Source organism: Dipodomys ordii, unplaced genomic scaffold (genome assembly GCF_000151885.1).
Source record: "Dipodomys ordii isolate 6190 unplaced genomic scaffold, Dord_2.0 Scaffold2, whole genome shotgun sequence".
NCBI lineage: Eukaryota > Metazoa > Chordata > Mammalia > Rodentia > Heteromyidae > Dipodomys > Dipodomys ordii.
In genome coordinates, this window is record NW_012267218.1 from 12,605,948 (window position 1) to 12,630,068 (window position 24,121).

The following is a 24,121-nucleotide window of genomic DNA, read 5'->3' on the forward strand; positions in this document are numbered from 1 at the left end:
ACTTCGTTAGCTATTTTTGTTATAATTCAGTATCTACAAACCCTTCCTTTGATCTTATCTCTCAAAAGGTATTAAGAAGGATGCTGAACTACCAGGGTTTCCAGCAAGTGAAAATCATAGCAAGTGATAATCTTTGGGAGCCTATTTCTTCTTCTATGCTGTTTGACCCTGAACTCTTGAAGGTGATTGATGTAATAGGGTAAGGCCTGTTTTCCACTGGTTGATTGCTCTAGGTGTGACTGTGATTTTCTTCCCTCCTATTTGATTATATTCTGGGTAGGTAATTGTTTACTTAAGGGAAATGTGTACAGCCCATACTTTATCTTATTCTCTTTGAGATTTAGGTATTTGAGGAATCTTTCTACAACATACACTTAAAAAATGTTGATATATGGAGTCATAAAATGAGGCCCTTATTTTGAGTAAGTGGTAGTATTTAATTTTAGGAATTATGAAAGCAGTGTTGTAAGGTTAGTTCCTTAGGTTTCCTGCAGCTGGGAGGCCTTATATTTGTAAATGGTTTGGCATGTGTGCTGACTAACTTTCATCATAAATCCTTAGTAATGTAGTTCTGATCCCATTCTTTATTCCATTTCTACTTTATAGCCCTGTTTTCTCTCACCTTATTAAGGTACCACAGTATTTTTTAAAGTAAATTTGTATTTTACCTATCATGAGACAGTTCATAGCATTTAAAAAATAGAATATATATTTGTGGATTTGCTAATCTGTTATGAAGACTGTGACTCTGCTTGATGTCTTTTTAAAAAATGTAGTTTTTTGTTGTTGTTGGTAATGCTCTTCTCCTTTCCCTTTTCCTTTTTTCCTTTCTCATTCCCTTTTTCATGCCCTCTCTTCTTCCTTTCCTCTCTTCCTTGTTTTTAGTGCTAGGGATCAAACCTATGACCATGTACATGGTAGGCAAGTCCTCTAGTACTAAGTTATACCCCCAGCTTAAGAATTTTGAATGTACACAAAAGCAAGCAGGCTAGTATAACAGATATCTTAAGTTCCAATCACTTGGCATCAAAAACAGAGAAGCCATGGCCAATTCTTTTCCTAAATGCCTATTCATTTCTTTTTACTTCTTCCTCACATTATTTTCAAATAAACCTCAAATGTTATTTCTTCTTTAAAACCTTTCCATGTTCCTGTAAATATAAGAATTTTTTTCTCCCCCACCACAAATAATATCTAAGTGATATTGTCTGCTTTAGCTATCTGGAGTTACCAGGGATGTTTGTTTCCTCCTCTTAGTGGATTTTTGTTTCAGTCATAGGAAGTCTTGGCTGTATGATAGTTACCACTTTGTTAATTGGTACTATGATTTGTAACTGTTATCAATAGAAAATACCATTCTCTTGTCTCATTAAATTTTCTCGACTACATGGTATAATGAAGAAATTCCTGCTTCCTTAACTTGTATGTTTCTGTTTTTTGCCTTTCAAGCTAATTTTGTTTGAGTGTTGTAGAATGCTGTTATGTTTTTTGTTTACTTCCTAATTTGTAATTTTTGTGTTGTTGTTCTTTACACCTGTTCTGAAAATCTTGATATTTTGATGAGTTAACTAAACACATGGTATTTTTTGGTATAACTGATATTTGTGTTCTTCATGTTGCAATAATGTCTTGCCTACTGAGTGATTTATACCTCTAGCAGTGCAAAATTTTTTCCTGTGAGGTTTGCTTTCTTTATTCTTGCTTAAGAATAAAGAATAAAGATTTCTTTATTCAAGCTTAAGAATAAAGATTTTTCCTTTTTTATCTTTTGCTTTTAGGAAGACTTATTTTTTGATTCCAGAGATGGAGTTATATGAAGTTGTAGCTTTATATTTGTTGCTTTATAATGAGTTGTTCTCAGCTAGAGGTAATTTTGTCTTCCAGGGGACATTTGGCAATATCTGAAGCTTTTTCTGGCATCCAACTACTGATTCTACCTTTCTTTGCTAAATTACTTGCTCTGATTTTGAACATAGTTAACAGTTTCATCATTTTTTGAATTGAGGGATATACCTCCTATAACTGTAGTGTAGAATATTTTTCAAGTTACTAACGTAATACATGTTTATGACAGCAGATTAGGACAATGCAGAAAATTGTGAAGATATAGTTAGAATTTACTCAGAATCTAAACATGTTCGTCACTGGTAGCATGATAGTGTATACTTTCTAGGATTTATTTTTGTATGTGTGTGTGTATGTGTGTATATGTGTCTGTGTGTGTGTTTGTACTAGGTGTTAAACTCAGGATCTGGGTCCCCTGTCCCTTGGCTTTTCACTCAAGATTGGTGCTTTATCACTGTATTGAACCGGTGCTCAACTGCTATACTCTATTTTCCCCCTATAAATCTTTGTTTCAATGGTCTGTTCCTGTGCATTGTAGAATGTATAGCAACATTTTTCCTCTGATTACTACATACAGTTATCAAACTTCCCTTCTCTAGAATAGGACATTAGGAAAAATGTCTCTGGATTTTGCCAAATATCCTTTTCAGGGTCAGATCATTTAGGTTGAGAACCATTAATGCTTTGAGATAGTAACTGTGTTTTCCCATTTGTATTTTTTGTTGTTTTGTTTTCTTTTTGCTTTTGTTTTATTATTATTTTGCCTGGAAGTTAATGCCAAATTTATGTCTACTAGTGGTAGAAATATGGAAAAAAGTGTTTCTTCATATAATAGGTGTTTGGCATCTTCTTTGCTTATTCCCTATTCCTGTTCCTAGCTTTCTAGCTCCCCCTGGGATGTCCAAATCCTAACTCGATCTTGCTGTCTTCCTACAGTGTTCTAGGCTCTGGCCTCTTCTTCCATTAGTCAATATGGTTTTATCCACTTATGACTTCAAGAATCTTCTTGTCCATTAATGATCTGTGTGACTGAATCTACTCCTAGATTCAGTGTGTGGCTGTAATACTATCCCTTTTTGTTTTCTTTGTTGTCATGTCATGGTTACTGAAAGTAGGCAGCAAATGCTGGCATTCTGTCTTTCATCTATTTGGAAACTGCTCAGTTGTTTTAAAGTAGATAACTGGAGAACACTTATATCTTAATTCAGTTAACACATATTCATGAAACTGTTTTATCCTGACCATTGTTTACTTATGGTTATACTTTCTTTCCTAGGGCTCATTATCCTGGAACCCTTTCAGTACACAATGCACAGCTGACTGGGAAGAAACTTTGGTCTTCTGAAGATTTTAGTACATTAAACAGTGATGTGGGCGCAGGCTGTTGGGCTCGAATATTAAATCAGAATTATATTAATGGCTATATGACTTCGTAAGTTATTAAGAACCTTTTAAGAATTTTATTATAAAAAATTCTGAAAACAAGTAGAAAATGCTACTCTTGTATTCTTATGGTCTCTATTTGATGATCTTAAATCATCATTTGCTTTATTGGCTTCATTTACACCTAATTTACATCTAATCTGAACTCATTTTCCTATATATGCATATAGCTTATATTAAGAAAAGTTAGTTTGTTGAGGCATAGTTAATGGGTAGTAAAATTTATAAAAAATGATAATTTGTATAAAAATTATAAATTGCTTTATGTGTTTTGCCACTGTATACCTACATAGTTCAGTCTGTGTTTCCCAAACATAAGGATATTTTTACATGACTATACTATAATTTCTATGCATATTGATATTTAAAAAATACTTTGTCAGTACTGGGGTTTGAACTTAGGTCTTGTGCTTTCCAGGTACATACTCTACTACTTGAGTCCCACCCCACCTTTCTTGCTTTTGTTAATTTTTGAGAAGTGTCTGACATAGTATGCTGGTCTGGGCTGTACTAAGGTCCTCCTGTGTATGCTTTCTGTGTAGCTGGAATAGTAGGCTTGTACTACCGTACATGGATTTTGTTGGTGAAAATGAAGTCTCAAAAACTTTTTCCCTGGGCTGACTTCAAATTGTAACCCTCCTGATCTCCATCTCCTGAATAGCTAGGATTATTGATGTGAACCCAAACTTGCCTTGTCTGAAGAAGCACCTGGGATCCTAGTTACATTGATTGCTAGGTTGCTGTGAGGCCTCACTGAATCCGGGTCTACAAGGAGGGATCTTGGGATATTGTTTGTCTAGTCCAGGAGATTTTGATTCTGCACAAGTTTGGGAAACACCAATGTTGAGAATGTATTATGCCTCATTGAATATTTTTCTCTTCCTAGAAAAATACAAGTTATTTTAATCCATAGCTTCATACAAATTGAAATGATTAGCCACATATAAATATATTTGTGCATACCTGTAAATATTTTCTTAGGGTGTATCCTTAGATATGAAATATCTAGGTGAGAGGTAATAGAGTTTGAAGGCTTTTGTATATCTTTTACAAAATGCCTTCCAGAAAGTTTATCTGATTGATTGATCTATCTCTAATCAGAGAAGATACCAGGACTTACCAAAACTCTGAGCAAAATCATGTAATGTTCACTGATAGAATTTTCAAAGTTGAGAGTATTATTTCTACTTTGTTTTGAAATAATTAGAAAGATTTTATTGCCTAAGTATGGCAGTCTGACATTTTGTGATAGGTTCCAGCTTGATCAGAAAAATAAAATTCTATAAGTAAACTATTATTATTATCATTAATATTACTACTACTACTATTTAGATGTGAGAAACTCAGATTGGTATAAGAACTTCTCTTCTGTGTTTGGCTTTTCTGAGTCACAGTTTTAGGGTTCAGTATTTTCTGTGGACTTTTAGGACTGATCAATTGAAAGAATAAGCCATAAAGCACACCAGCAAGTAGATCCAACCAATGTTCATAGCTGAAACAAAATGCTATATCAGCAGTAAAGCTCAGACCTTGATCTTGATTCTTTTTTATATGCTTTAATATGTTTAATATTCCCAACCAACTTGTGATTTAAGTACACATACTATCCTTATTTTATAGATAAGAGTACTGAGATCCAGAGGGGTTAAATGTTAGAGTCAGCATCTGAACCCAGGCAGTCTGACACTTCAGAGTTCTCCATTGTAAAACTTTGCAATAGCAAGTTCATAAAAAATTATGTCATAAGATGGGGACATTATTGAAGGCTGGCTGTTGAAAGGAAAGCAGGTATAGACAGCTTTCATTTACATTTGGCACTAATCAAGAATGTGTTATTGTTGGCTATGAATTTGTACATTCCATATGCATTTGTATTTTTTATGATGTGATTCATCATTAAAATGCTTAATTATTTCAAAGTGTGAGTAAAGTTAAGCAGTTTTTATTTTCTTGGTTTGGGTGATCATTTTATATTCATTTACATGATAATTATGATAAGTATTCTTTACTCCATGTTTTTATCACATGCTTTTATTTTTTTAATCACATACTTTAGGACAATCGCTTGGAATTTGGTGGCTAGTTACTATGAAGAATTGCCTTATGGACGATGTGGACTGATGACTGCGCAGGAGCCGTGGAGTGGGCACTATGTAGTGGAATCTCCCATTTGGGTGTCAGGTATGGTTCACATTCTTTTTTTTTTTTTTTTTTGGTCCAGTCGTGGGGCCTGAACTCTGGGCCTGAGCGCTATCCCCCAGCTCTTCAGCTCAAGGCTAGCGCTCTACCACTTGAGCCACTTCCAGCTTTTTTCTTTTTGCTTATGTGGTGCTGAGGAATCGAACCCAGGGCCTCATGCATGCAAGGCAAGCGCTCTACCACTGAGTCACCTTCCCAGCCCCTTCACATTCTATCTTACCCTAAATTCCTCTCTACCAGGCAAAGCAGAAAAAACCTACAGGAGATGCTATACACTCCATGTATCACAAAATCTCTGTCCATGTTTTGTGAGTCTCCATTTTAAAAGAGATTTGTCAGTGTTTTAATAAAATTATTTTGAGAAATCAGACTACTTTCTGTATTCTGTATTTGATTTTTCATGGACCAAAATCTTAGAAATGACACAAAGAAGGGAAAGGAGCAGGGGAAGAAGGAATGTTAGTGATGGAGACAGAAATAATCACCTAGAACATATAATCACAAGTCTTAATGGCTAATAAAGTGAGATATTGATAAAGATTTATTTCAGTTAACAGTATCTAAATTAGGTCTTAGAGACACTTTATTCTTTTAGATGAACTCAGTTTTGTGATCATTGTGCTAAGAAAATACTAATTTACAACAGTTATATTTATTGAATTGTTGAGTAAGTAAAATACCATGACTGTTCCCCAAATCTATAAGTATGCATTGTTAAAAGGTAATTTTCAGAAAAAGACACAATCTTGTCTTGAATATAAATATGCGCACATGCTAAAGATTTTGTTACTTGTGTGAAGAAAATGTTAGAACCAGTTCAGAGGAAAAATCAACATAGCACAAATTTGAGATGAATTATAAATGGAGATAAGTTGAGTTTTCTGCAGTTGAGTTAAATGTCTTTTAGAGAAAAAACATAATTAACATAGTTCAGAGACAGGCCTATTGATCCAGCCATTTCTTTCTTTTTTTTTAGTTCTTTCATTCTTTTTTTTTTTTTTTTGCTAGTCATGGGGCTTGAAATCTGGGCATGTGTGTTGTTCTTGAGTTTTTGTACTTAAGGCTAGTTAACTCTACCACTTGAGCTACAGCTCCATTTTCCGGTTTTTAATTTTAATTTTTTAATTTTTTATTTTCCTGCCTGGACTGGCTTTAAATTGCCATCATCAGCTCTCAGCCTCTTGAGTAGCTCTGATTATAGGCATGAGCCACTAGCACTGGCTCAGATCCAGCCACTTCTGTTGAATCACAAAACAACATTATAGTGTCATTCATTAGTCACAAAGAAAGATGAGGTCATATAGATGATGAATGGTGTGTTCCACTTTTTCATTGAGGGTTGTAATTATATTAATGACAAAATGAATTTAACAAATTAAAAAATCTGTTGTTTAATAAAATTTTTGGGTTTTGGTAAAAATATTTAACATTGGTGACTATTTTGTTTCTAAAATCATAACCACTCACTGTACTTAAAAAAAAAGATTTCTCCAAATGTAAGATGCTTTCAGAGAAGAATTATAAATCAAAGTGAACCTGCTCAAATCTTAAACCTTTATTTTCTTGATTATCTCTTTTAGTTGATATGCTGTCCTCAGAAATTTTTAATCATGACCTTAGTAGTTATATTGTGATATTATTCTAAATTACTTGACTTGTTCTTCTGAATATGTGAAAAATTAAGCTAGACTTACATGTCTTTTTTGATGAACTATTTAAGTGTTTAAATTGTTGTTTCCACTTTCCTAGGCAATACATACTTCTAGTCTGGGTGTGGGGGTGGGGATGTGAAATACTGTTTATTAGTACAATGACAAATTTGGAGGTGACAACAAAACATATATTGTAAGACAATTGAGGCCATAAAAGCAGTTTTTGAAATGCATTATTATAATTCTTTGTTCTATTAGGTTGGGTTAATGGAGATAAGCCAAGAGAGGTGTAGCTAGAGGAATAACTTAACTTTGCTCTTGGTGAAAAATAACCACCCAATGTATACTAATGTAAGTTTATTTTTACCACTCTGTCATTCCAAGAATCTTTGTGCAGTTATACCATTTAAGTGGATTAGTTAAATGTGATTGGCATATATTTTCCTCTAAAGTAGAAAATACCTTGCTAGAATAAATCAGACTCCAATTGGTTAAACTGCCATATTGTTTTTTTTTTAAAGAAACTCTGTCATCACCATTTTTATCTTACTTGCATTTCTCTCTGCTTTCCTACAGCACATACATCTCAGTTTACTCAACCAGGTTGGTACTACTTGAAGACAGTTGGCCATTTAAAACAAGGAGGAAGCTATGTAGCTCTGACTGATGGCTTAGGTAACCTCACCATCATCATTGAAACTATGGTAATTGTTTTGTTGTTGATATTGGATTACTTCATTTGTTTAGTGTTGGAAAAGTAGTATGATACAAAATTGAACACACATATACACCCTGCATATATTCACATATACAGAAAGCTGTCAAGGTTTTATAGCTTTCATTTAAAAATTTAGTCACGAGTCAATAAAACAGCAGCACAACTCACTAGTTTTACCTGTTTATTAACCTCCAAGACTTTCCGTTGTCCTGATATGTTAGGACAGGGAAGCTGTGGCTCTTCCATTGTCTATCTTAGATGGGCTGTTTGAGGGATATTTTTAGTCTATTGAGAGAATAGTTTTAAGTGTCTGGGAGGCTGTACTGGGGAGAAGGGATGGCAGGGATGAACAGAAGGATGGAGAAGACAGGGCCTGGAAATGAGTGGAAGACTGAAGGATGAAAAGAAGCAAATGGAAAGATTAAGTTATACAGGTGCCAGATTGGAGAGATCTTAAGCTTCCCAAAACACTAGTGAAATTCCAACTCGGAGGCAGCAGGCATTACTGGTATTCAGCAGAGGGTTTCAGTTTACTAAGAAGTTTGCATGGGAGAAGAAGGATCTGAGTGAGAGAACAGAGCATCCATAAAAAATATGTGTTGTGTAGCGACTATGATTGGGTTTCTAGTGTCAGTTTACCATTTGGCCATCTCCTGGTCAATATTTAAGAAGATCCTTTAAAGGTATATTATTTATCAGGTTCCAGAGGACAGACAGTAAATATTATAGGCAATTCTGATTCTTTTTAAACCAAAGTTGTCTGTTGAATGACTCAATTGAACCAAAAATTGGTAAGCCCTTCATGACTTGAGCTTCTCATGGACCAAAGAGGACTTCTCAAAAAAGGGCACAAACAGCCCTTTACCAAGATCCAGAACCATTCCCAAAGACAGCCCAAAGAAAGAAGGACAGATGTTCCCTCCGACCCTCTAGCTGGAAACAGAATGCTACCTGCAAATGGGATACAGTCTACATTTGGTATAGCCATAGTCTTGGAGCTTCCTGCCCCCAAAAAGATGAAGTTGTGTGCTTGCACAGAGAACTGACAGTCCACCTGTTGTCAGATGAGATTGGGCTGTTGACAACTGAGACTTGAGGGTATTAGTCAAGCCAGTCATAGGACTTAAATTGGGACAAATATAAAAGTGAAATTTAGATGTCCTTTGGGAAGGAAGGACCAAATTCATATAAGAATCACAAACTAAACAATTGTCTCCTGATAATCTGAATTTGGAAGGGGGAGGATAAGAAGGATTTTTTAAAAGTCTTCTTCTCTTGCCAGTTGGTAGCATCATGTAGCATCAAGCAACAGGATGCTCCAAATGTAGCTTGTCTTCCACCTGTTCCTTTGTGTTGTTCCTGACAAATGTATTACATTTCTGTCTATTGTTAGTTAAACAGTACAATTATATGCATATTGTATAAAATACTTTTAAAGTAAGTTACAAGAAAAAAGGATAAAAGCTACATGTTTACTGTCTTTAATATGATTGTTGTATTTTATGAAAGCTGTACCTGTTGCCAGCACATTCAGTTTTTGTATATCTGAGATGTGTTTTGCCCTCATTTTGTGAAAGATATTTTTGGATGGATATAAGATTTTTGATTGACAGCTTCTTTGGCATTTTGACATATTGCCTTCACAGATGAAAAAGAATCAGCTGCAAATCTTATAAAGTTCTTCTTATAAGATTATAAAGATGATCAGTCATTTCCAGTCTTGCTCTTAAAATCTTTTTATCTTTGATTTTTGGCATTTATTATGATGTGTCTGTGTGTATATCTCCTTGCATTTATTTTCATAGTTTGATGAAATTAAGGAATATGTAGACTAATTTTTAAAGTCATACTTTTAAAGTTTTAAGGCTTTATTTATTTGAGGACTTTTTGTCATCTTTTTTCTTATGGACCATAGATTATTTAGAAATTTATTTGTTTTCTGAATATTTTAGAATGATTCTGAAGTTTTTTTCAGTTATTCTCATTTTAATTATATGGTGGGAAATGTTATACTTTGTGTGACTAGAACCTTTCAAATTTATTATGATTTGTGTTTTGGTTAGGATGTGGGAGACCTTGGTCAGTTCTCCATGTACACTTGAAGGGGATATGCATTCTGCTGTCACTGGATGGAGTGACTTACAGATCTCAGTCAAAGCAAGCTGCTTGACACTGTTGAAATCTCCTATATATGCGTACTGATTTTCTATTTGTACTCTCAGTTACTGAGCGTGGAGCACTGAGGTGTCTTGTTTATTTTCTTTATTTTTAAATTATATTTTTGTTATCTCTTAAGTAGTTTTTTAAAGGGGTTATTGTTACATGTTAGTGTATGAATATGCATATTAATCAACAGCACCCCTTTCACCAATCTCCCTCCTTCATTCCTACAATCCAACCCATCCCCTCAATTTTCCTAGTTGAAGTGTCTATTTATGATGATTTTTAATTTTTTTTTTTTGGTTGTTGGGTTTGAACTCTGGGCATGGGTGCTGTCCCTCAGCTTTTCAGCTCAAGGCCAGTGCTCTACTGCTTGAGCCACAGCACCACTTCCTGTTTTCTAGTGGTTTATTGGAGATAAGAGTCTCATGGACTTTCCTGCCCAGGCTGGCTTTGAACTGTGATCCTCAGATCTCAGCCTCCTGAGTAGCTAGGATTACAGGCATGAGCCACCTGTGCCGGTGATTTTTAAAAATTTTATAATTGTCTGTTAAGCCTGGGACAGAACCTTTTTTTTAAAGAAAATAAGTTTTTTTTTATTGTGAAAATACTGTACCAGAGGGGTTACAAGCATTGTTGCCTCCTCCTTTGTTTTTCCCCTACCATCCCTTCCCTCCCATCTCCACGATTACTTCCCTCCTCCCACCTAAATAGCTGAGTCCTGTAATTGTTGAATCCTCTAAAGTAGAATTTATGTCTTTCCAGCTCATAATCGTGACTTGTGAAAGATGACAACAATATGAGAGCTATTCGTTGTATCTATTAAGCTGACCTTTGTGTGAATTTGAAAGATATAGTTATATGGTATATCTTTTCAGTGAAACCTTCAAAAAACATTTTTTTTGTAGGTCCTAGGACTTAAACTCAGAGACTGGGCACTGTGCCTGAGCTCTTTTGCTCAAAGCTAGCACTCCTTATCATTTTGAGTGGTAGCACCACTTCCAGTTTTTGGGTGGATAATTGGAGATTAGTCTCCAATTAGTCTCACAGACTTTACTGTCTGGGCTGGCTTCAAACCACGGTCTTCAGATCTTTGCTTCCTGAATACTTAGGGTTATAGGCCTGAGCCTCTGGTTCCTGGCTAAAGCTTTTTTTTTCCATTTGATATATTTTACTTGGAAAGTGTTTATAACAAAAAATTGAACAGTTGAAGTGTAATTGAGATTTGCTTTGTCTAGTCACACAAAAGACACATTCATTAAGAGTACAGCAGAAAAATTGTTAACATTTAAGATAAATTCATAGTTATGTAATGTGTGCTACTTATATTAATCTTGGGATATTAGTTATTTATAGCTTGTATAATATCATGTGGATAACTTAACTTCGTTTTATCTTCAGAGTCACAAACATTCTATGTGTATCCGGCCATTTCTTCCCTATTACAATGTATCACAACAATTGGCTACCTTTTTTCTTCAGGGAACTCTTGTAAGTACATATGTATCACATTATTACTTCTATCACAGTCCAGCAGTTCTTATGTGATAAGTCATACATATGAGTTAATAATAATTTGCATTTGTATCTCCTGACTCCTTTTAAAGAAATAGGACAGAAGCCAGAACATGTCAAAGGTCTTTGAGGAACACTTATAAAAGTCACTTGTAAGAAAATTATCCTTGGAGCTGGGTGCTGGTGGCTCATGCCTGTAATCCTTGCCACTCAGGAGGCTGAAATCTGAGGATCCCAGTTCAAAGCCAGCCCAGGCAGGAACATCTGTGAGACTCTTATCTTCAATTAACCACTAGAAAACCAGAAGTGGTGCTGTGGCTGAGAGTGCTAGCCTTGAGCTGAGGAGCTGAGGGATAGCGCCCATGCTCAGAGTTCAAGCCCCATGACTGACCAAAAAAAAAAAATTATCCTTGGTGGCTTGAGCATCAGTTATATACTATAAAACTATGCTTAGGGCTGGGAAGGTGGCTCAGTGGTAGAGCGCTTGCCTTGCATGCCTGAGGCCCTGGGTTCAATTCCTCAGCACCACATAAGCAAAAAGAAAAAAGCTGGAAGTGGAGCTGTGGCTCAAGTGGTAGAGCCCTATCCTTGAGCTGAAGAACTGAGGGACAGCGCCCAGGCCCAGAGTTCAGGCCCCATAACTGGACCAAAAAACAAAAACAAAACAAAACAAAAAAAACTGTGCTTAAACAGTGATCTTTGGAATACTCTAAAATACTCAGTACTCTATACCAAAACAACAATACAAATCACCAAAGGCACTATTTGTTTACTTTATACTGAAAAGCGGGTAAAAAGGCACCATATTTCTACTTCTTCTCAACAAAATTTTGGCCAATCGACTTCAACAGTCCATCCAAAAAATCATACACCACGATCAAACAGGATTCATTTCAGGGATGCAAAGCTGGTTCAATATATGCAAATCAATTAATATAATTCACTACATCAACAGGAACAAGGATAAGAACCACATGGTTATCTTAATAGATGCAGAAAAAGCATTTGACAAGATCCAACACCCCTTTATGATGAAGGTCTTGGAAAAATTAGGAATCCATGGAACATGGATTAATACAATAAAGGCTGTATATGACAAACCTACAGCCAGCATTATTCTTAATGGTGAAAAACTAAAGCCATTTCCTCTTAACTCAGGAACAAGACAAGGATGTCCACTCTCTCTACTTCTCTTCAATCTAGTATTAGAATGCCTAGCTACAGCAATAAGACAAGATGCAAACATAAAGGGGATCCAAATAAGGAAAGAAGAAATAAAACTCTCCCTCTTTGCAGATGACATGATCTTGTATTTAAAGAATCCCATAGATTCCACTCCCAAATTACTCAAGCTGATTCAAAACTTTGGCAAAATAGCAGGGTATAAAATTAACCCTCAAAAATCAATGGCTTTTATATATGCCAACAATGAGAAAAGTGTGGCTGAAATTAGGAAAGCAACTCCATTTGTAATAGCCCCACAAAAAATAAAATATCTAGGAATTCACTTAACCAAAGAAGTGAAAGACCTCTATGATGAAAACTTTAAAAAGGAAATCAAAACAGAACTTAGAAAGTGGCAAAAACTCCCATGCTCCTGGATTGGAAAGATCAACATCGTGAAAATTGTTAGATTTTTTTTTTATTTTTTAGTTCGGTCATGGGGCCTGAACTCTGGGCCTGGGCGCTGTCCCTCAGCACTTCAGCTCAAGGCTAGCGCTCTACCACTTGAGCCACAGCGCCACTTCTGGCTTTTTTCTTTTTGCTTATGTGGTGCTGAGGAATCGAACCCAGGGCCTTGAGCATGCAAGGCAAGCGCTCTACCACTGAGCCACCTTCCCAGCCCCAGATTTTTTTTTTAACCAGCGATTGATTGAATTTAGGATCCTGTGCTTGCTTGGCTTACTTGCTCACAGTGGATGTTCTACTACTTAGCCTTGCTTCTAGTTGAGCTTTTCTCTGGCTTGTTTTCAAGATAGAGTTTCGTGGGTTTTTCTGTCCTGGCTGGCTTTGAAGCTCATTCTTCCAGATCTTGGCCTCCTGAGAAGCTAGGATTATAGGTGTGAGCCACTGGCACCTAGTTCTTTTGTTAGATTTGAATTGAGAACGTTCAGTACCTTTTATTTTTTTATTTTTTTTTCGTTCAGTACCTTTTAAATTAATACATATAAAATTATTTTTATACTAGAAGATTCTTAAAAATGTTTTTATGCAGATACAATAGTGAGTACTTTTGAAGCAAAGGCTTTTTTTTTTTAAACATTTGGCAGAGTTCTTTAGTATTCCTATCTTGGTTAATACAATACCAAAGATCATAACCAGGAGATAAAGATGGAGATTTATTGCCTGTGACAGGTAAGAAGAGCACTGTAGGCTTCCCCTCCCCCCCCAAAGCAATGATCTTCTCCTGAAAAAGCAGCAGGGGGATTTTATTCAGGGAGCCTGTGCATGTTGATATACAAAAGCACACTGGAGATGGGTACATCAGAGCATGATGTATATGGTGGATATTTCTCAGCATGCTCAGTTTAAAGTCACAATTCAAGAACAAAAGATGATAAGGCATACTTCTGAGCATGCTTAAATTAGCTCAAGGCCATAGAGCAGGTGTTCATACAGGAAAGATGGTAGACAAGATTGCTTCTGTGTGTGCTCTCTTCATTGTTACCACAAGCTAAGTTTACTCTGGGTCTAGGTCACCTAAAAGAATAGTGGTTAGCATGTTCTCTGCAAGTTTCTCTGAAGAGTCTTATCTGAAACAAAAGTAAGGGCCCTTCTGAAAGTCTATTAATGCAGGGGTTTGTTCTTGAAAATGCCTGGCTATCTTGCTTAGTAGCTGAAATTTATGAGAAATAAAGTATTAGCTTAAACAATGTCTTACTAATTAATAGTTGATTTTTTTTGTAAATAGCACATTATCATTGTGTTTATTTTTTAACTAGTACGTATTTGGGAAATGAAATATTAATCCATGCTTTTTTTTTTCTCTAGAGTGATATACCAGAGCTACAGGTGTGGTATACTAAGCTTGGAATACCATCTGAGAGATTCCTTTTTAAACGACTGGATTCTATATGGGTAGTTTTAAAGTCCTTTATTTTAATTTTTGTCAGTTGTGAGTCTGGGTGCTGTCTCTGTGCTCTTCAGCTCAAGGCTAGTGCTCTACCATGTTAGCTACCATGTCAATTCCTTTTATTTTAATTTATTACAGTAAGACAGTTTAAAAAGTGCCAGGAATTGGCTAATGAATGAAGAACTTGAAAGTTTGTAATTGATTTTATGTTTTATTTTAAAATTTTCTTTTATTGTAAAGGTGCTATACAGAAGAGTTAGTTACTTGAGTATGGCTGAAGCAAATGAGTGTTTTCTATTTCTTAACTAGAAATCCTGTTTAAGGAATTGTAGATGTCTGTGTGTTTATAGATGTTTTTGGCTCTTTAGTCCTAGTTTGCCTCAGTTGCTGCCCAGGTGAGAAATTCAACTCTTATTGGAGATTTTTTCCCTCTCTATCCCACTATGATCACAGAAAGACGATTCTGTCATCTGTATATTTTTCTCATTTCCAATTTCTACTGCTATGGCAAGTTTAACTTGCTCATTATTGCTCGCATGGATTTCAGATTTGCCTCCTGGTTTTCTAGCCCCAGTGTTGACTTACTCAAGAATAGCTTGCCACACTGCCACCAGAGGGGGGCATGTTTGTAATGTGGGTCTGATTTGTGTCTGTGCCTTGTTCAAAATATGTCAGTGATTTTTCACTGTCATTTCATTCCTTAGTGTAGCATCTGACCTTCATTGGCTCATCAGAGGTGAAAGATGGCTTTTTTTCTTATTAAATTGTCCACTCTTTATTAAACTTCTATAGTTTTCAAAGCATGTATAAATGTTTACTTACTTCTGTGACTGAACATGCTTTTTCTTCTCCCAGGATGGCTTCTCCTGTCTGTTATCTTTCCAAGTTTAGCTCATCTGACACTTGAGCTTTCTCTATCAGTCATCCTACAGCTACCTAGGACTGTGTGCTGACCAACTTAAACATGGGTCTTAATACAGTGTTCTTACTACTGTGCTTAGTATAGGCTGTTTTTTCATGAAACGTTTCAAAGAATGAATTGGCCCAGGCAAGCATATTACTTAACTTAATTGACATGATTGGCTACATTTCTGATAATTACTCATGTTCTAATAATTGGTCATTATTAATTATTAAACACCCATTGAAAAAGAACATTGTACATTTTGTCTAATCAGTTGCTAGAAATAGTGTAATGAACTATGATTTTCTCCTGTTGGAAAAAAGATAATCTAGAGCCCAAATTTGGCATCTGATATTTCATATCTGGCCATCAACTAACTACTAAGGGTATATGAACCATTTAACTTCTAAGTAGAAAGAGAACTTTTCACAATTGTATAAAATGAGCATAACTTTGCTTCCTACCTTAATAGTATATGAAAGGGTTGGTAGTGCCTTTAGAGGTTTATGGTTAACAAATAGCAGTAATACAGGCAGTTGTGTTTCCTGTCAGTCCCTCATTGAGATAAGCATTTCATAATCATTGTCTGCCTTCATCCTTACAACACCCCTTTCAGGTATATATTTTCCCCCTTTATTTTTATGTGAGGGGAAAAAACTTGAAAACATTAAGTTGTCAAAGTCATAAACATTACATAAACTTACCTTGCTTATTAAAATTTATATTGAATTTATAATGATCAGAACTTCTCTTTCTTGAGAACCATTTTCTTTTTTTTTTATTTGTGAAGATACTGTACAGAGGGGTTACAATTACATGGGCAGGATAATGCGTACATTTCTTACCAAGCATTGCAGCCTCCTCCTTTTGTTTACCCTTCACATCCCTTCCCAGCCTCCCCCCTCCCCCCCAATCCCAATCCTTCTCCTTCCCCCCCTTCCCCCTCTCCCCGCACCGACGTTGTAAAGCTCGTTTTGGACATGACAACTTGTACTTCTCATTGTTGCAACAGGTCCACCTGTATCTTTAAACAACTGGTTTTTCCCCTTCTCCTCCTCAAGTTATACTGACATCAAATATAGTGAAAGCAGGGGTTATACTGTGGGGGAGGGACATACAAAGCAACAAAGAGATAATCTTATAAATGCATTAGAAACACATGCATGAAAGAAAAAAACATTAAAATACATATCTAAGGGTTCATTTTCCTGACATCACATTATCTGACCTTTTCCACTTGACTCATAGATATACTAGATATTGCAAATAAGGGAAACCATGGGACCTATGTTTCTTTGAGCCTGGCTTACTTCACTTAATATAATTTTTTCCAAGTTTTTCCATTTCCTAACAAATGGGGCAATGTCATTCTTTCTGATGGAGGCATAGAATTCCATTGTGTATATATACCACATTTTCTTGATCCATTCATCTACCGAGGGGCATCTGGGTTGGTTCCATATCTTAGCTATGGTAAATAATGCTGCAATAAACATAGTTGTGCTGGTAGCTTTAGTGTGGTCTTGTTTGTAAACATTTGGGTAAATGCCCAAAAGTGGGATTGCTGGGTCATAGGGGAGTTCTATGTGAAGTTTTTTGAGGAACCTCCATACTGCTTTCCAAAGTGGTTGAACAAGTTTACATTCCCACCAACAATGAAGTAAGGTTTGAGAACCATTTTCTGTGATTAACAGTTGAGTGACTAGTGAGGTTTTAGTGAGTTTTTCTCCCTTCTAAAAGTCTTAAGGGAGAAATGAGCAGAGCCTTCAGTTGCATGTATTAAATATATACAAGTTCTAAGGAGCTTACTGTACAATTGAAAAGAATAGGCTAATAGATATGTTTGGGCACCATTTATTCTTTTCTCCATGCAATGGCATTCTTTTTTTTTCCTATGAAGTATGGAAGGAAATCTTCTAAAATCGATTCAACTATAAAGTCCTTGTAAATAGGCCTAGAACATTACCAAGGGCCTTGATATGTTGTCTCACGAGGATTGAGGCAATCCTGACAGGAATGAGTTGGTCTTTGTGTTAAGATCATTTTTCTCAAGGTGTTTTGAGGCAGTGGTGTGAGCTACCCTTGGCCTTGAATGTAGGCATTTTCTCTTCCAGCTCCTCGACAGTGGTGGCACTTTCACGTTGGAACTGCAAGAGGATGAGATATTCACGCTCACCACTCTCACCACAGGTCGGAAAGGCCAGTTCCCATTTCCTCCCAAATCCCGGCCCTTCCCATCTATCTATGATGATGATTTCAATGTTGGTAAGTTTTTTAAAATATTTCTTTTTGTGATACTGGGTTTGATGGTTCATTCAGCTCTCAGGTCCCTGTGTGGTAAGAGGAGGCATAGCTTTATGTTTTTCAGTGTTAGAAATGTGTAGAGGTCATTGTCAGAATGAAAGTTACAATTCTAGGTTGCTTCTGGTGTGACTGAAGATTTGAAACTTTTATGCCTCATTAACTATCACTGACATTTTTCTTCTGTGTGAAGGTTAAGCCATGTTAATGTATGTCTTTCCATGGTACTGGTGAATTGATTAATTAGAAGTAATTGTGTTATCCTTGGGTAACCCAACTTACCACATACCCTCTAGCTATGCCTTTGAGTTTTCTATTATAATTCTCCTTCTGGTGTTTAGGAGGATTTGACCTAAAGCCAATAGAGAAAGCCCTTGATTGGTCATTTGGCAAAAGTTAGGACATGGTCATTGTCATATTCATAGATCACTCAGCAAGCAGCACAACTTTTTGACTAAGAAGTAATATTGTATAGGATTATAGGTGTCACTGATGGATCATGTGGGTCTATAATCTCCTAAACTCTGTGCCTATAGAAGAATAGCAGGGAGGAAATTAACATTACTGGGGAGTGACTTGAATCTCCTATTGGCTTCAGGGCTACTTAGAGACTCTTCCCCCTAATAGTCACTGCTGTAGGAACTCAGCTCACTCTCCTAGGAAAAACCATCTTCCAGCTGATTGGCATATGTAGCTCTGAGGACTGTTTGTACTGGAGTCTGCCCAACCATTTGGATCATATAAACGTTGGATTATATGAACATCAGTACCCCCTAGACCTAAATTGTAAGCTTTGGTTATAAGTATTATTTTGTTTATAAAACTTCTCAAAGTGCTTGAAAATGTACTATTTCAGAGAGGAGAGATTTTGTAAAGACTCAAGTTATTAAGATACTAAGTGGATAATTTATTATGTTCTGAACAGAGTACCCATTTTTTAGTGAAGCTCCATTTTTTGCTGATCAGACGGGTGTATTTGAGTACTACATGAACACTGAAGACCCAGGAGAGCATCAGTTCACTCTACGACAAGTTCTCAATCAACGCCCGATTACTTGGGCTGCTGATGCTTTCAGTCCAATCAGCATTATAGGAGATTACCAATGGTATGTAAGATCTGGATGAAATAACCTTATAATGTTGGGTACATTCTGAAATGAGGTGTTTTCAACTGTTTTCCTTTTGCCAAGAACCCAATAGGTATGTAATTATTAAATATCATGATGAGTACAAATCATCAATTTGTGTGTGTGTGTGTGCGTGTGTGTGTGTGTGTGTGTGTGTGTGTGTGTGTGTGTGTATCTGTGTCCTTCCTTCAAATTAGCCTAATTTAATAGTGACTCTTGTAGGGGAGGTTTTATTTTAGTATAAAAATTGAGGGCTTTGGGACCTAATTAAAATTTAATGTTGATTTACAGCTTTTGAGATTTTGAGTGTTTTTTTTTTTTTTTGATTTACTAATCTCATGTTTCCACCTGCTGGATCAGTAGTAGAATTACATGGTCTTAACTTGTAGAAAATAAAATGACCAACTTTATCTTCTCTAGTACTGTAGTTCAGTGTGCTGCCTTATTATACCTAGTTATTTTCAGAATATTCCTATTACTAGTATAATTCTACTGTAGAAACACACACACAAACACACACACAGCAGTATATCCGAAGTGTGAAAATTAGACAGGAAAGAAGAGATAAATCTGAAAAATCCTTGAATTGTTTAGCTGTAGGCTGCAGAAAATCTGCAGAAAATCCTTTGTATTCCTCAACCATGGTTATAAATTGTGATTCTAGTCCTGAGCTCTGACATAAGTCTTAAGAATTTTGTTTTCCAGAGTCTATGGAACCTTTATAGTACATGGTGTCCTTAAGAGTTACTGATATATAATGAAGATTTCTTCCCCAAATTGGATGAATGACCTTGGTGGCTTGTTTTTTTGAATAATACAAACACTATTTCTTAAGTTGTCGCTGAGGTAGACACTACATCTGGATTTTTTGAGAGTGGTTGTAGAGTTTATGTCTTCTTCATTTGTTTTGTAAGACAGGTGACTAGGTTTAAATGTCCAAAGCATGGGCCCCATTATTTAGATAGATCACTTGTTTTACTGCTTGGTTGTATGCCTTCCCCCACCATTTGCTGTTAGACATTGAATAGCAAGTGAATTAAAAAAATGTCATGTTGGTTGGGATGATTGTATTGTCTCTGAAAGGGAAAGTGTTGTGTTTCCTAGCATGCTGAAAAGGAAACCTGCAAGAGAACTCATTGTAAAAACTATAGTTCCTGGCTAGCTGAATCTTTCCTCTCCTTTAATATCCTCTTAATGGATCCAGGCTCTTAGAACCAAGGTTTTGTTCCTCTGTTTAGACAGATGCTCTGTAGGGTACAATGGTTCAGAAAGTGGGCTTCCTGAACCAGTAGCATTAGCATCACCTGGACAATTCTTACTTGAGTACTTCCAAAGAGTCTACCCAAGACTTAATCAGACGCCGAGGGGATGGGGCCATCAGCTTAAGTTGAACCAGCCCTCGAAAGCTGCTCCAATTTGAGAAGCCCTGTAGCAGTGAGCACAGAGGTGACTGCCTTTGAAGGTGTTGTTAAATCTTGATAGATTTAAATTTAAAAACTGGCTTTGAAATTGTTTATGTTCTCCCTGAGGCTTCTCCCATTTCCTTCATTGATTCTCCTTGATGATGGAAATGAGAATGTCTTTTTTAAAAATGATATTTTTATTTAAGTAGTTGTACAAAGGAGTTACCATTTGACAAAATGTTAATGAATGCAATGCGTCTTGAATGACATCACCCCTTTCAACATTCTCACTCCTCCCTCCCAATCCTACCCTTCCCCTCAATTTCCTAAATTTTTGTAGGGTATGCATTTAATTTTATGACTACAGTCTACCTACTTCCTTTCTTCATTTGTCTTTTGTTCAGAATTATGTGGAAAATTTTATCTTTATAGTGTTAAAAGAAAAAAGTAGCTTCTCAAAATTTGGATAATGAGTTTTATTATAGAAAGCAAAAAATAATATCTACTCCCCATTTAACTAGCAATAAAAGGCATGATTTGCATATATAAAGTTTAAAAGATTTTTCAAGCCTATCCATGCTACATGCTCAGACTTAGTAAGTCATTTTCTCCTCTCATTACAAGATTAAAACCATCCATTATGAAATATCCTATTTGTGCTCTATCAGAATGGCATAATTTAAGAATACTAGTCAACTGTTTTATTCTGCAGGACCAATCTCACTATTGAGTGTGATGTTTATATAGAGACTCCAGAGAAGGGAGGTGTATTCATTGCAGGAAGAGTAAACAAAGGTGGTATTTTGATCAGAAGTGCCACAGGAGTTTTCTTCTGGATTTTTGCAAGTGGATTTTACAGACTTACAGCTGATCTAGGTAAGTGACATTTTTTTACATGACTTACTTGGTGGTATTTTATTTGAGCATCCACTTGTTATTTATGGAAGCAATAAAGATCCTCCCACCCCAAGATGCTGTGTATCTGATTGGTTAGATTTAACTCATGGAAGCACATAGCAAACAATTCATAATAACAGTTACTTAATTTGTATGGAGGTGGGCAGCTCACTGCTGAGAATATAGTTATGCAAGGCTCCTTAGGGTATTGTGGGGATGGACTGAGCTGTGAGGGTCAGATTTGTGTAGGCTGGGGTGAAGTAGTAATAGGAGGAAGTGATACAGAGATTTTAAGAATGCTGCTGTTGGGCTTATGGAAATTAGGGATGGGATTGGTCTACTTAAAGTGGAGAAATTCTATTTCCTAATTTACTTAACACTTAGAAACATCTTTACTTTTCTCATTGATCTTAACTATGCTTGTCCTATGTAGAATAATACTTGGAAGAATAGGGGCTTAAAATAAGTTGAGTGTTGAACTTTATACAGTTCATACATCTGCTTTATTGACATTAGACCTGTGATGTTGACCTTTCTTGGTTTTGTTTCTTGACTTTCCTCCTGAGTTGATTAACATGTCTTTTATAGCTTTCTGTTTTTTACCTTGGCTCTATAAATAAAGGAGTGGGTGGTAAAGACATTGGTATAAGGACTTATTATAACATATCTAATCTGGAAGTTCGGCATGGATTTTCTAAACTATACAGAAAGCCACAGATGTTAATTGATTTGCCCCAAGTCTCAAAAACTAGTTAATTGGAACCATTGCAACTAGGAACTAAATCTTCATCTAATGTCCTCAAGTTCTAGGTTTACTTAGGCATTCAAATGTAATAAGTTTAACTTACTCTTTTCTCCCTATAATTCTAAGTTAGTGCTGTTAACGTGTAAGTAATTCTACTAGCTAGAAATCTGATTGGAGTTTGGGACTACTGCTGTTCTCTGTATTCAGTCCTTTCAAGTACAAATGTCTATCTAAATGGTGTGTGTAACTCTTTGTATTGTGGTTGTTTCTCAGTTTAATTTTACTAATTCTTTTGTGAGCTTACCTATAGTTTATGGCTTGAATAGAATCTCAATAAGTGCTTATTGAATGTATGATGTTTATGAAGACTGGCCAGCTGGAAACCTTTGATTTTGTGATTATAGGAGTCTCTGATTCTGGGTTTTGTTTTTTGTTTTTGTGCTGGTCCTAGTGCTTGAACTGAGGGTCTGGGAGCTGTCCCTGGACTTCTTTTGCTCAAGGCTAGCGGAGCTCCACTTCCAGCTTCTTTGTAGTTAATTGAAGATAAAAGTGTCACGGACTTTAATACCTGGGCTGGTTTCAAATCGAGATCTTCAGATCTCAGCCTCCTGAGTAGCAAGGATTACAGATGTGAGCACAGTGCCTGGCTCTGTGAATTAAATCTTAATGTGTCCATTAGGCTAATTTTTTTCGTGTGTGTGTTACAGCTGGGTGGATGATGTATACTTCAGGACATGCTGAAATTAGAGCACAAGAATGGTATACACTCACCTTAATAATTAAGGCAAGTATTCCTAACCAGAATGCCTAGAGGTAAAATATTCTTTTAACTTTCTAGAGTTTTCAGTTAATAAAATGAATGGAGGAAAGTAAGATAAATAATGAAGAGTAAAGGAACCAGAAAAACATCTGCTGTCATAGGATGAAACTATTTACAGAGTAAACCCACATAGTAACAAACAGTTGACTCTGCCTCTTTTCAGTTGCTTTATTTTTACCCATTGCTTCTATCAGCACTTGAAACCACATATATTCATTCCACTCTGGGCCCTGTGTGTTTGCTACAGCTGCACCTGTGTTAGTTGTTTCTTCTGATATTCTTTTCATATAATATAATTTCCTTTAGACATTAGAATATCAAGATGGATCGTGATGTGGAAGACTTACACCCATCCTACCCCTCAGCCAAGCTAATTATTGTTCTAGCATCTGTGTACATTCCGTTTTGTCCTTGTGGCTTAGCTTCATGCTGTATGCTGTCAGTGTCTTTCTCCAGTTATCCAGTCTGGAGATAGACAAGAAGTAAATGAATGGATGTGCCTATATTTTGATAAAATTTTACTTTAAAAAATGTATCTGACCTCAGGGCTAGAGTTTGTGGACCCTTGCTCTAAGGCAGTAATTGAGTACAAATGGGGTAACTCCTCTACTCTTTATTTTGTAACTGGGATAGGGGTGGTGGTGGTCAGGATGGTGTTTGAGCTTAGATCTGAATGGCTAGAACAATAACAAGAGTTGCTTACATATTTGCTTACATATTTGCATATATATATGTTAATTTTTTTTTCTGGTCATGGGGCTTGAACTCTGGGCTTGGGCACTATCCCTGAGCTCTTCAGCTCAAGGCAAGCACTTTATGGCTTGAGCCACAGCACCACTTCTGGTTTTCTGGTGATTTATTGGAGGTAAGAGTCTCATGGACTTTCCTGCCCGGGCTGGCTTTGAACAAACCATGATCCTCAGATCTCAGCCTCCTGAGTAGTTGTATTACAGGCGTGAGCCACCGGCTCCTGGCTTGCATATGCTTTTATAGTGATATTCTCTAAACTAAGGCTAGAAGTTAAGGTTTCCCTCCTGCCTGGGCAGAGAAAATGAAGGCCTTAAATAGTGAGATAGTAGCAGATGTTTGGGCTCAGGCAACGCCATATCTGAAGAGGCTCTGCTTGTTTCTCACAAGGCTGTATGTGCACCTACAGTAAAGAAACTTTTAGGGGCTGGGAAGGTGGCTCAGTGGTAGAGCGCTTGCCTTGCATGCATGAGGCCCTGGGTTCAATTCCTCAGCACCACATAAGAAAAATGCCGGAAGTGGCGCTGTGGCTCAAGTGGTAGAGTGCTAGCCTTGAGCTGAAGAGCTGAGGG

General features: G+C 36.4%; 1 protein-coding gene across 1 annotated transcript in view; it reads left to right on the forward strand.

Annotated features, from left to right (window-relative positions):
* Positions 1–22,793, forward strand: part of Galc (galactosylceramidase) — a 37,126-nt gene extending 14,333 nt beyond the window's left edge. Inside the window, exons 9-18 of the mRNA XM_013013394.1 lie at positions 69–199; positions 3,122–3,277; positions 5,345–5,469; positions 7,716–7,843; positions 11,419–11,508; positions 14,524–14,610; positions 17,624–17,774; positions 18,736–18,916; positions 21,053–21,216; positions 22,690–22,793. Of these exons, the coding sequence (XP_012868848.1) occupies positions 69–199; positions 3,122–3,277; positions 5,345–5,469; positions 7,716–7,843; positions 11,419–11,508; positions 14,524–14,610; positions 17,624–17,774; positions 18,736–18,916; positions 21,053–21,216; positions 22,690–22,793 (1,317 nt within the window). The remainder of the gene's footprint in view (positions 1–68; positions 200–3,121; positions 3,278–5,344; positions 5,470–7,715; positions 7,844–11,418; positions 11,509–14,523; positions 14,611–17,623; positions 17,775–18,735; positions 18,917–21,052; positions 21,217–22,689) is intronic.
* Positions 22,794–24,121: the final 1,328 nt, after the last annotated feature.